Raw genomic sequence first — 12,975 nt, forward strand, 5'->3', positions numbered from 1 at the left:
CCTGCCCTGTGCCTCAGAGCAGTGCTGCTGTGGTAGGAAAGAAGCCCTGTTTTCACCCAGGAGAACTGGAGCCAACTAGCCAGGCATGGTGCCCCCGCCTCCCAATGCCTTCCACCCAAACCTGAGCTACACCCCTCCTCTCCCAGGGCTCCTGCGGGGTTCTCTGCTATAGGTGGGCATTCCCTCTCTGCCCAGACCTGGCTGGGCATGTGGAGTACCTCCCATCTCTAGTCCCAGCGGTACAGGATCCTCCCTGGCTAGGGCAGGCACCATATTGCTCCCATTCTTGTGGGTGATGGCCCCTCCTTATAAACCTCCTTCTCCTATACATGACTATCTCCACGGGGTTTTCTGGGATGGCTGCTTACATCTTCCTTGTGTTGCAACATTAGGCCTCAATAAAATCCCTCCCAAGATGTCTTTCATGATCTACTTATAGTCCTTATCATGGGTAAAGCAGGCTGTGTTGGTTGCCTGGGCTCACCACAGCAGATACACCCAGTAGTAACCAGAAGGTGGCTGAAGAGTTCAGGAAAAGCTGGGCGCCAGTGGCTCACGCCTGTAACCCTAGTTACTCAGAAAGCTGAGATCTGAGGATTTCGGTTCAAAGCCAGGCCCAGGCAGGAAAGTCCGTGAGTCTTTTTTTTTTTTTTTGTCAGTTGCGGGGCTTGAACTCTGTGCCTGGGCACTGTCCCTCAGCTCTTCAGCTCAAGGCGAGCGCTCTACGGTTTGAGCCACAGTGCCACTTCCAGTTTTCTAGTGGTTTATTGGAGATAAGAGTCTCAGGGACTTTCCTGCCTGGGCTGGCTTTGAACTGCCTTCTGAGTAGCTAGGATTACAGGCGTTAGCCACCAGCGCCCCACTCCGTGAAACTCTTATATCCAATAAACCACCAGAAAACTAGAAGTGGTGCTGTGGCTCAAGTGGTAGGGTGCTAGCCTTGAGCTGAAGAGCTGAGGGTCAGCCCCAGGCCCAGAGTTCAAGCCTCACAACTGACCAACAAAACAAAAAACAAAACAGAGTTCAGGAAAGCAGCCTGGGTCAGAAACTGCAGAGACATGAGACTCAACGTAGAAGACAAGAGGCTGTGAATGGCTGAGATACTGAAGCTGCAAACCCCAGGGGCTTGGTGAGCTCCAGAGCTGAGTTACCAGAGAGGTTGAGAGCTGAGGTCCATGACGCCCGAGTTTCTGAGAGATGATGGGTGAGGATGGGTTTCTAGCACTTCTGGCTTTGAGAACCTAAATCAGTAAGTCTCTGGATTTGAAAACCTAGTCCCATATCTAGGCTCAAGAATCTATAAGCTTCTGGCTTTGTTTTTTTTGTTGTTGTTGTTGTTTTTTTTGGGGGGGGGGCGTCCAGTCATGGGCCTGAACTATGGGCCTGGGCACTGTCCCTCAGCTCTTCAGCTCAAGGCTAGTGCTCTACCACTTGAGCCACAACACCACTTCTGGCTTTTTTCTTTTTGCTTATGTGGTGCTGGGGAATCGAACCCAGGGCCTCAGGCATGCAAGGCAAGCGCTCTACCACTGAGCCACCTTCCCAGCCCCAAGCTTCTCTGGCATTCACTGTCTCAGAGCTGCTAAGTCTAAGGGAGCTTTGCATTGTGTATGAATAATTTCCATTCACAAAGCTCTGTAATTATGGCACATTGGCAGTTGTTCTGTCTGACTATGAAATAGTGCCGTAGTGACAGGACTTACCTTTTAGACAGCTTTGTCTTCAGTGGATCATGGGTTGGTCAGACTGGAGTGGAAAGAGCTGAATATATTTACAGTTAGAAGATAATTAGAAGGAAGTTGAGACTGGATAGAGACAGGAGAGCTGACAAGGAAAACAAAACTAGTTCAGAATTTTGTCCCAGATTCTGGAAACTAAAGCTGAAAATCACTAGAGCAGAAAGGAATAGACCACATGGGCTTGCATTCCTTCCATTGTCCTCTCTTTAGATGCTGAGTTTTGGTCTCCCTAAATGAGCAATTTAGTCTCAGCACAGACTTTAATTCTTGGGCGGAAAGGAACGCTCAAAAGCTCATAAAGATGACACTCATTGTATCCATGTTTTTGGTAACTAGCCCATTCTAAACCCACCCTTGTCTCCATTCTTGGGAATAAAGCAGAATTAGTAAATGTTTCCAGGTCTTATGTAATGGTAACTCCTCTGCGCCTCACATTTATCATAACAATGAAACAAATGGAAAGAAAAGTTTTCAGGTGTTCTGACCCTGTTTTTAGGAAAAGGTTAAGCTGGATTCCTGGCTTAGTCTGGAGGTAAACAGCCTTTCTGAGCTCTTGGCTCCCATTTTTTGTCTATCAGGGATGGCTCTTCTTACCCTTTCTATTATGCTTTGCTTTGATAAATCTTTGTTACTTGGTGAGTTTTCTGTGAAATGCTCTGAAAAGAAATTTTTTTGGTAGTGGACTAAAGAGCTGATGAGCTCCATGCTGAAGAGAGGACTCTGCCCTCTTCCACTTGCTGGTCCTCATTCTAAACATGTTTAGTTGGGTCTGATTGCAGGTAAGGGACGGGGGCTCTCATTCCTCAGCAGACGTCACTTCTAATATGGATGGTGGCCTTATTCAGTCTCACAATCAACAGAATATGAGGCCTTCCAGTTCGGGCTATTTTCTCAGCTGCTGTTATATAGTGCTTAAGAGACAAGCTAATGCCTCAGTGAAGCACCTTAGGCAAGCTAATTATCCTTTCTATCTCTGTGTGAGAAACAGCAACACAAGACTAAGAGAATCAGGTGAAGTGTGAGATCATTACACTTACTTTGTGTTGGAGACCTGAAACCTGCCTGAGGATGCTCTGGCCTTTTTCAAACACCTGATTAAGCCATGATAAATAGCCATTCTTGGAAATTCCAAGGTGTACATTTAGATTACTTCCTAAAACAGGCTGGGCCAGTCAATTACCGAAACCGGTGGACCAAAAGACCCTGCCCTGACTTCACCGTAAAAAAATTTCCGTCCACCCCTCCCTTCCATACAGTGCTTCCCCTTCTTTCCTTATAAAAACCTAAGTTTCTTTGCCAATAAATGAGACCTTGACGCGACTCAGAATGACTCTGTCTTTCCTTATGCGCTTGGTCTCGATCCTCTCTCGCCCCCCTTGGTTCTTTTAGGAGGTACCCTCTCGGATCCCCCACCAAATTACCTGGCCTGCTGGACGGGTCAACTTTGGTGCCTTGTGTGGAGCAGTTACTGAATAATAGCCATCACTCAAGATACCCCTTTGACATATTTACTTATTTATTTATTGTCAGTTGTGAGGCCTGAGTCTGGGCCTGGGCACTGTCCCTCAGCTCTTCAGCTCAAGGTGAGCGCTCTACCACTTGAGCCACAGCGCCACTTCCGGTTTTCTGGTGGTTTATTGGAGATAAGAGTTTCACGGCCTTTCCTGCTCAGGCTGGCTTTGAACTGAGATCCTCAGATCTCAGCCTCCTAAGTAGCTAGGATGACAGGCATGAGCTACTGGTGTCTGGCTCTTTTATTTTTAATATGCAGAAGAGTGGAAATGAAGATGATGATAGACCACAGGGAAACAGGAGTGGCCTCTAATCTGTCAATAATGTCCTCACCGCCAAGCTCCATGAGTGGATTTTTGTATATAACAAGTAGACAAGTAAACTATAATCTATAACAGCACTGGCTTATCCTAGTCCACCACGGCACCCGCTTAGCACGGTCCACCACGGCACCGCTTAGCACATGTGTGTGGATTTCCTTCCTGCAGAAGGCCCCTGGCTTCCCGGGGTCAGACGGACCGTCCACCCGTGAAGACGCCGGGCCTCCCGAGTCGCCCGCTCCCCTGGTCGGTCTTCAGACATCCACAGCCCATGAAAGCTCGGGGGACGCGGCCCCGAGGCCGAGGGTGGGCAGGTGTGACCCAGTGTGGGCCCGTGTGACCCGGTGTGGGCTGGTGTGACCCGGTGTGACCTGGGGGATGCCCCAGGTGGCCATGTCAGCCGTGTCAGTCCGTGTCAGCCGTGTCAGTCCATGTCAGCCATGTCAGTCCGTGTCTATGTCAGTCTGTGTCAGCCGTGTCAGTCTATGTCAGTCCGTGTCAGCCGTGTCAGTCTGTGTCAGTCCGTGTCAGCCGTGTCAGTCTGTGTCAGCCGTGTCAGTCCATGTCAGCCGTGTCAACGGTGTCAGTCCGTGTCAGTCCATGTCAGCCGTGTCAGTCCGTGTCAGCCCATGTCAGCCTGTGTCAGTCCATCTCAGTCCATGTCAGCCATGTCAGCCGTGTCAGTCCGTGTCAGCCGTGGTGTCAGCCGTGTCAGTCTGTGTCAGCCCATGTCATCCGTGTCAGTCCGTGTCAGTCCGTGTCAGCCGTGTCAGTCTGTGTCAGCCCATGTCATCCGTGTCAGCCATGTCAGCCATGTCAGCCATGTCAGCGGTGTCAGTCGGTGTCAGCCGTGTCAGCCATGTTGAAAGACCCCAGGCCCCCTGGGATACTTTCTTCAACGGGAGGGCACCCCAAGAACCAAGACTCCAAGCCAGCAGCTGCAATAAGCAAGAGGAGTTTATTTGGCGTTTGCGCAAACAGGCTCTCTGTCCAGGGCAGACAGGAAGCCCTGAGCAGCGGTTCCAGGCACTTTTAAAGACAAAAGCCACAGGATTAGCATAAGACCCCAGGTTCCCCGGGATTGGCTCAGTTTACTACACGGGGAAGTTTATAACACTCTTTGTAATAACAGTTGGCTCAGGGCAAGTCTAGGGGGAGCGGTCACCCTGGAGGGAAGTTTACATAGTTACAGGCTTGTGATTAATTAACATTTGGCCTAATTTGTTGGGCTCACCAGATGGTCCTTATCTTGGGCCCTCTAAACCGAGAATTTTTACACAGGAATGCAGAGGAACATACTCTTTGTTCCTTATCTTGGGTCCCATTTGGCCACCTGGGGAATTTACTTGTTAGTTTTTTATTTAAGACTACAGAGCTTGTCCCAGGGCCGACATCTAGACTCCGAAACTTTTTATTTATCTCCAGAGAGGGGAAAAGGGTCAGAGCTAGTGCAAGCAAGTTTACAGAAGCCAAACCAGCAGTTAGCAATTGTAAAATGTAACTCTAATTTTTAATCTTTCAATGTCAGCCGTGTCAGCCATGTCAGTCCATGTCAGCCGTGTCAGCCATGTCAGCCGTGTCAGCCGTGTCAGTCCATGTCAGCCGTGTCAGTCCATGTCAGCCGTGTCAGTCCATGTCAGCCGTGTCAGCCGTGTCAGCCATGTCAGCCGTGTCAGCCGTGTCAGTCCATGTCAGTCCGTGTCAGTCCATGTCAGCCGTGTCAGTCCGTGTCAGTCCATGTCAGCCGTGTCAGTCCGTGTCAGTCCATGTCAGCCGTGTCAGTCCATGTCAGCCATGTCAGCTGTGGTGTCAGCCGTGTCAGTCCGTGTCAGCAGTGTCAGCCGTGATGTCAGCCGTGTCAGTCCGTGTCAGTCCATGTCAGCCGTGTCAGTCCGTGTCAGTCCGTGTCAGCCGTGTCAGTCCGTGTCAGCGGTGTCAGCCGTGATGTCAGCCGTGTCAGTCCGTGTCAGTCCGTGTCAGCCGTGTCAGTCCATGTCAGCCGTGTCAGCCGTGTCAGTCCGTGTCAGTCCATGTCAGCGGTGTCAGTCCGTGTCAGCCGTGTCAGCTGTGTCAGTCCGTGTCAGCCGTGTCAGTCCATGTCAGCGGTGTCAGTCCATGTCAGTCCGTGTCAGCCGTGTCAGTCCGTGTCAGCGGTGTCAGTCCGTGTCAGCCGTGTCAGTCCGTGTCAGCCGTGTCAGTCCATGTCAGCCGTGTCAGCCGTGTCAGTCCGTGTCAGTCCATGTCAGCGGTGTCAGTCCATGTCAGCCGTGTCAGCCGTGTCAGTCCATGTCAGCCATGTCAGCCGTGGTGTCAGCCATGTCAGCCGTGTCAGCCGTGTCAGTCCGTGTCAGCCGTGATGTCAGCCGTGTCAGTCCGTGTCAGTCCGTGTCAGCCGTGTCAGCCGTGTCAGTCCATGTCAGCGGTGTCAGCCGTGATGTCAGCCGTGTCAGTCCGTGTCAGCCGTGTCAGCCGTGTCAGTCCATGTCAGCGGTGTCAGTCCATGTCAGTCCGTGTCAGCCGTGTCAGCCATGTCAGCCGTGTCAGCCGTGTCAGCCGTGTCAGCCGTTCAGCCGTGTCAGTCCGTGTCAGTCCATGTCAGTCCATGTCAGCCGTGTCAGCCGTGTCAGTCCGTGTCAGCTGTGTCAGCCGTGTCAGTCCATGTCAGTGGTGTCAGTCCGTGTCAGCCGTGTCAGCCGTGTCAGCCGTGTCAGTCCGTGTCAGCCGTGTCAGCCGTGTTAGCCATGTCAGCCGTGTCAGCTGTGTCAGTCCATGTCAGCCGTGTCAGCCGTGTCAGCTGTGTCAGTCCATGTCAGCCGTGTCAGCCGTGTCAGTCCGTGTCAGCCGTGTCAGCCGTGTCAGTCCATGTCAGCCGTGTCAGCCGTGTCAGCCATGTCAGCCATGTCAGCCGTGTCAGCCGTGTCAGTCCGTGTCAGCCGTGTCAGTCCGTGTCAGCCGTGTCAGCCGTGTCAGTCCGTGTCAGCCATGTCAGTCCGTGTCAGCCATGTCAGCCGTGTCAGCCGTGTCAGTCCGTGTCAGTCCATGTCAGCGGTGTCAGTCCGTGTCAGCCGTGTCAGTCCATGTCAGTCCATGTCAGCGGTGTCAGTCCTTGTCAGTCCATGTCAGCCGTGTCAGCCGTGTCAGTCCATGTCAGTCCATGTCAGCCGTGTCAGCCGTGTCAGTCCATGTCAGCCGTGTCAGCCGTGGTGTCAGCCGTGTCAGTCCGTGTCAGCCGTGTCAGTCCGTGTCAGCCGTGTCAGCCGTGTCAGCCATGTCAGCCGTGTCAGCCGTGTCAGCCATGTCAGCCGTGTCAGCCGTGTCAGCCATGTCAGCCGTGTCAGCCGTGTCAGCCATGTCAGCCGTGTCAGCGGTGTCAGCCGTGTCAGTCCATGTCAGCCGTGTCAGTCCGTGTCAGCCGTGTCAGCCATGTCAGCCGTGTCAGCGGTGTCAGCCGTGTCAGTCCATGTCAGCCGTGTCAGTCCGTGTCAGCCGTGTCAGTCCGTGTCAGCCGTGTCTGCCGCGTTGGCGCGCGTCCCGCAGGAGGCTCCCATCCAAGGCGGCTGCGCAAACACAAGAGCCCTCCTCCTCTCCCCCAGGGCAACGAGCAGCCGCGTCACCCCTCCAGGCCGGGCCACAGGCCGCGCAGCCGCACGGCCCCGCCCAGAGGCAGCCTGAGCCGGCCCCGCCCAGAGGCAGCCTGAGCCGGCCCCGCCCAGAGGCAGCCGCACGGCCCCGCCCAGAGGCAGCCTGAGCCGGCCCCGCCCAGAGGCAGCCTGAGCCGGCCCCGCCCAGAGGCAGCCGCACGGCCCCGCCCAGAGGCAGCCGCACGGCCCCGCCCAGAGGCAGCGCACGGCCCCGCCCAGAGGCAGCGCACGGCCCCGCCCAGAGGCAGCCTGAGCCGGCCCCGCCCAGAGGCAGCCGCACGGCCCCGCCCAGAGGCAGCGCACGGCCCCGCCCAGAGGCAGCGCACGGCCCCGCCCCGCGCCAGACCGGAGCCGGCCCCGCCCAGAGGCAGCGCACGGCCCCGCCCCGCGCCAGACCGGAGCCGGCCCCGACCCGCGGTGTGGAGGCGGCCGCTCGGCCCTCCGCTACTCGGGCCTGCGGAGGGCTACGCAGGGCGCAGGCGCCCGGGGGAGGCCGCTGAGCATGCCGGGTAGCGCCCTCGCGGCTCGCGGCCCCGCCTGCCGGTTGCTGGGAGCCGGGGACGCCCGCCCGCAGGAGCGGCCTTGGCCGGCCGGGGCTGGCGGGGCGAGCGGGCGGGCCCGGCGTCGGCCCGGACCGGGGAGACCGCGGCCGCCGGGGCCTTCGAGGAGCGATGGAGCCCGGGAAGGTCGGTGCGCGCGGGGGGGAGAGGGGAGGGCGCGCCCCGGGCCGGGCAGCCGGCGCGGCCGCGGCCTGCGCTCCTCCCGCGGCGGCCGGCGGGCGTCGGCGGGACCCGGGGTCCAAGCCGCGAGGGAGTGGACCCGGGAGCGGGGCGGGGCAGGGGGACGGCCCCGGGCCGGGGGGTGGGGGGCCCCCGGGGTTGGGCGGGGGCTGGGGGGTCCCCCGGGGTTGGGCGGGGGGCTGGGGGGCCCCTCCGAGGTTGGGCGGGGGGTGGGGGGGCCCCTCCGAGGTTGGGCGGGGGGTGGGGGGTGCCCCGGGTTTGGGCTGGCGGAAGGGGGGTGGGGGGGTCCCCCGGGGTTGGCCGGGGGGGGATGTGATGGTAGGAGAGGGGTGGGTCCCCTGGGACCAGGGGGTGGGAGAGTCCCCCGGGGTTGGGCGGGGTGTGGGCTGGTCCCCCGGGGTTGGGCGGGGGAATGGTCTGGTGGAAGGGGGGTGTGGGGTTCCCTCCCCCCGTTTGGCATGGGGTGGGCTGGCGGGAGCGGGGTGGTTCTCCTGGGGTGAGGGGTGGGGGGTTCCGGGGGATGGGCTGGAGGGAGGAGGGTGGTCCCCCTGGGGCGGGGGGGGGGGGTGGGGTTCCCCTGGGGTTGGGCGGGGGGGATGGGCTGGCGGGATGGTCCTCCTGGGGCGGGGCATGGGGGTTCCCGGGATTGGGGGGGATGGGCTGGCGGGAGGGGGTGGTCCCCCTGGGGCGGGTATGGGGTCCCCCCCCACCCCGGGGCGTTTGCTGTGAATTCCTCTCCTGTATACGTTGGATAGGCTCGCGAGTGGATCCAGTGCTCTCATCTTTAATGAGTCGCGAGTGGATCCAGTGCTCTCATCTTTAATGAGTCTGCTCCCCTTTTCAAGGATAGATAGGAAGGAAACTGCTCTAAAAACAGAGGTCGTCATTTAGGCTTACAAAGAACTCTAGGATAAAATAATCTGCAAAATTTGAAGGCATTTTATTTGTCAACCACTTTGTGTGATTAGATATCTAAGCACCATTTTCTTTCTCTTTAGAAGGTTTAGGATCTTCTTGGTATTTGGATTGTATATAGCAATTTATTGGAATCTTTTTCCATTCAGCCCCTTTCAGGCTTTACATACACACATACATATGTGTGTTTACTTTTCAGTGCTGGTGATGGAACTCTGTCTCTTGCACATACTAGGCAAATGCTACAACACTGAATTGAACCTCCAGCCTGTGATACATATTTAATGGACTTTGGTTTTTCTTTTGATGGAATCAGAGCCTCCTCCTTTCTCAACTTACTTGCTTTGTTGGCAGTCTACCACTTGAGTCACACCTCAAGCTCTTCTTTTTGGTGGCTGATTATTTTGGAGATGGACAGGTGTGGATTCATCCACTCTCACTGACTTTGAACTATTATCCTCTGGATCTTAGCTTTATGGTCAGCAGTTGAATGGACATTTTTAAAGTAGAAACTTATTAATCAGAACTTAAAAGATATAAGTATATTTTTGTATATTTTGGTCATCCTTAGGATAAAATAAATTTGTATCCTTTTTATTTTGATATGGGATATGAGTGATGAACTGTTTAGGTACAATGCAGTACCATTTCATGCTGTTTTTAGAAAAGTAGGTGGGCTTTCCAAAGATTGGTCTTCACTAGTCCAGTTATGGGGCTCCCTTGAGGATTGTATAGACTCTCCGTATGAACCCTTCATCCAGGACTGCCAAGAGCCTTGACCAAACAACAGAGCTGTGTCAGCCAAAGGATGAGTTCCTGGGACAACCTAGGTTTCCTTATCACTCTGGAACAGCCCAGAGCTGTCATGTGAGGGTAGGCCCTTGACTTCCCTTAATGGAACAGCTATACCAGCAGTAGGTGAATAGGCTTGGGGAGTCTTTGGAGCCTCTCCACCAAGGCCTGAGGGCCATTCCTTTGGCATGTGCGCTCCAGGAAGAGACCTCTGCCTGCATTCTCTGGAGAATAGAATCCTAACTTAGGTAATTATTAGTTAGTAGATGTTGTTGGCCTGACTGCTTTTATCCTGGCCAGCCTTTCAGATTTTCCCCTTGAGACTGACTCCCCCATTCTCCCTTTATATGTCACCTTGTACAGAAGTGTAGCTCAGCTTTTTTCTCCGCTGTCCGTGATACCGTGATACTGAGTATAATATGTTGTTACCAGTTTAATGTCTTTATCTGATATCTCTCTATCCCACTTTTTTTTTTTTTTGTCAGTTGTGGGGCTTGAACTCTGGGCCTGGGTGCTGACCCTGAGCTCTTGAGTGCTCTACCAGTTGAGCCATAGGTCCACTTCTAGCATTTTTTGCGTAATTTATTGGAGATAAAAAGTCTCACAGGGGCTGGGGGTTTAGCTCAGCGGAAGGGCGCCTGCCTGGTGTGCACAAGGCCCTGGGTTTGGTCCTCAGCCCTTGGGGAAAAAAAGTCTCACAGACTGGGGTAGCTTTGAACCGTCATCCTCAGATCTGAGCCTCTTGAGCAGCGAGGATTACAGGTGTGAGCCACTGGTACCTGGCTTATTTATTTATTTTTGTTAGTTGTGGGGCTTGAACTCTGGGCCTGAGCGCTGTCCCTCAGCTCTTCAGCTCAGGGCTAGGATTACAGGTGTGAGCCATCGGCACCCTGCTTTTTTTTTTTTTTTAACAAGTGCACAATCCACTTTATTTACTTTTTGTTAGTTTTAAACTCTGGTGGAATACAGCATCATATGGATTTGGTTTCCAATGGCCGTGGTGGGGAGGTTGTGTCAGAATTTGGCACAAGCCATGCTGCTGTTTCCATGGGTACGAGTTCCCTGCCCAGATGGCTATGGTTTTGTTCTGTTTGCCACCAGGAGTCACTGTTGTTTTCTGCCCTGTTCACATATCATGTCTATTGCCCAAGTAGAATAATGTCTTGCCTCAAAGAAACCAGTAAATCAGCCAGCTCTTCAGCATCCTGTTTGTTCTCAGCAGCCTCCACAGGCTCCCAAAGGGCAACCCTCCTCCCATTTTTAGTCTGTTAGCCAGGTCTGCGAAGGAATCCATCTGAAGTCCATTTCCCCTGTGTAGAACAGACTCAGTGCTATCAGACTTCCACATGGGAGAGAAAGCATGCATTTTTTGTCTCAGCATAATTTTTCCATCTGTGTCTTTGCAAACAGTGTCATACCATTCTTCCTAATGGATGAATAAAAGTTCCACTGTGTATATTACCGCATTGTCCTGATCCATTTGTCTGTTGGAGGCACACAGGCTATTTCCATATCTTGGTTATGGCAAGAGGTGCAGTAGTATCTTATTCCGAGCTGTGGTGTGAGGACTCTTGCTGGTGTCCTTTGGAGGTAGGTGATGACATTGTGAACGCCATACCTGATGCTGGGTCCACAGGACTAGAGACCGTGCTTGGGCAAGTGATGTTGCCTGTGTGCCATTGACACAGGTCAGACGTGGCTTTGCGGCTTGTGACTGTTAGGGTCGAGACCGGAGTTATGGCAGAGGATTGGACAGGTGACACTTGGAGCCATTGCTGATCTTGTCTGATAGGGTAGTACAGTGTTGATCACAGGCCAACCCTGACAAGCAGTCAGAACAGCTGTTTGGGGCCTGTAAGTTTGTGACCAGGCTATTATCTCTTTTATTTTGCAATATTTAATAATTTTTGAAGTAGCTAGGGTAATTTAGCTTGGTGAATATATTTAAAAATTCCAAGTTCCTATAATCTTTTTTTTTGTTGTTGTTGGTCTTAGGGCTTGAACTCTGGGCCTGGGCGCTGTCCCTCAGCTCTTCAGCTGTAGACTAGAGCTTTACCACTTGAGCCTCAGCCCCACTTCTGGCTTTTTCTGCTTATGTGGTGCTGAGGAATCTAACTGAGGGCCTCATGCATGCAAGGCAAGCACTCTACCACTGAGCCACCTTCCTAGCTCCTATGATCTTTTTATTTTGAGATATCCTCTTTCTACATAGCCTTTAACTAGAGGTCTTCCTGTCTCCATTTCCCATATGCTGGGATTACATGTATGCGCTGCTACACCCAGGCATACAGAGTCGGTTGCACAGTGGTCCTCCAGGTGCTTTCTGCCACCTTTCAGTAGATAAGCAGTTGTGTGTGTTCTAGCATATCAGAAATGATTGCTGTTGATTTAGAGTATAATAAAGAAAGCTCACTAGAAGACACCCAAGTTAGATATATCTATAATTACACACACACACACACACACACACACGCGCACACACACACACACACACACACACACACACACACACACACACACACACACACACACACACACACACACACACACACACACACACACACACACACACACCTTATTTTGGTTATAGGACTTGAACTCTGGGCCTGGGCACTGTTCCTGAGCTCTTCAGCTCAAGGCGAGTGCTCTACCACTTGAGCCACAGCACCACTTCTGGTTTTCTGGTGGTTTATTGGAGATAAGAGTTGCACAGACTTTCCTGCCTGGGCTGGCTTTGAACTGTGATCCTCAGATCTCAGCCTCCTAAGTAGCTAGGATTACAGGTGTGAGCCACTGGCGCCCAGCCACTTCCAGTTTTTATTGGAGATAAGAGTCTCATGGACTTTCCTGCCTGGACTGGCTTTGAACCGCGATCCTCAGATCTCAGCCTCCTGAGTAGCTAGGATGACAGGCATGAGCCACCAGTGCCTGGCTAAGGTTTTATATTTTGAACTTTAACAATTCTTTTTGCTTTTCTTTTTAGAGAAGAACTAAAGATGATACTTGGAAGGCAGAGGACCTCAGGAAACACCTTTGGGTAATGATTTTAATGACTGAAGCTGGGGCTGTGTGGGACTTGATGGCTTCCTGGGTTCATACTGCTGCATAACTGGTTCCATGAGGCTCATTTCAAAGGCATTTTGGACTCACAGATGATGAAGCCCTGTGTTTAAAACCCCTATGTGGGCAGGGCTCGGGTTGGGATGTGTCCTGTTGGCTGTCCAGCCTGACCCCCAGGCCAGCTCCAGCTCCTGGGCCCAGCTGTGGAGTGGGTGTTGCTGTGCCTCCAGGCGCATGGTTGGGGGCGGAAGGTTGG

General features: G+C 53.6%; 1 protein-coding gene across 3 annotated transcripts in view; it reads left to right on the forward strand.

The window, feature by feature from the left end:
• The first annotated feature begins 7,651 nt into the window (after nt 1-7,651).
• Nucleotides 7,652-12,975, forward strand: part of Dync2i1 (dynein 2 intermediate chain 1) — a 70,997-nt gene continuing 65,673 nt past the window's right edge. Inside the window, exons 1-2 of one of the 3 annotated variants that reach the window (XM_069997210.1) lie at nt 7,652-7,898; nt 12,643-12,696. In XM_069997210.1, the coding sequence (XP_069853311.1) occupies nt 7,884-7,898; nt 12,643-12,696 (69 nt within the window). In that variant the 5' untranslated portion in view covers nt 7,652-7,883. The remainder of the gene's footprint in view (nt 7,899-12,642; nt 12,697-12,975) is intronic. The other 2 variants (XM_069997212.1, XM_069997211.1) reach the window with 2 other exon arrangements.

This window comes from Dipodomys merriami, unplaced genomic scaffold (genome assembly GCF_024711535.1).
Source record: "Dipodomys merriami isolate MVZ:Mamm:240054 unplaced genomic scaffold, mDipMer1.0.p SCAF_5, whole genome shotgun sequence".
NCBI lineage: Eukaryota > Metazoa > Chordata > Mammalia > Rodentia > Heteromyidae > Dipodomys > Dipodomys merriami.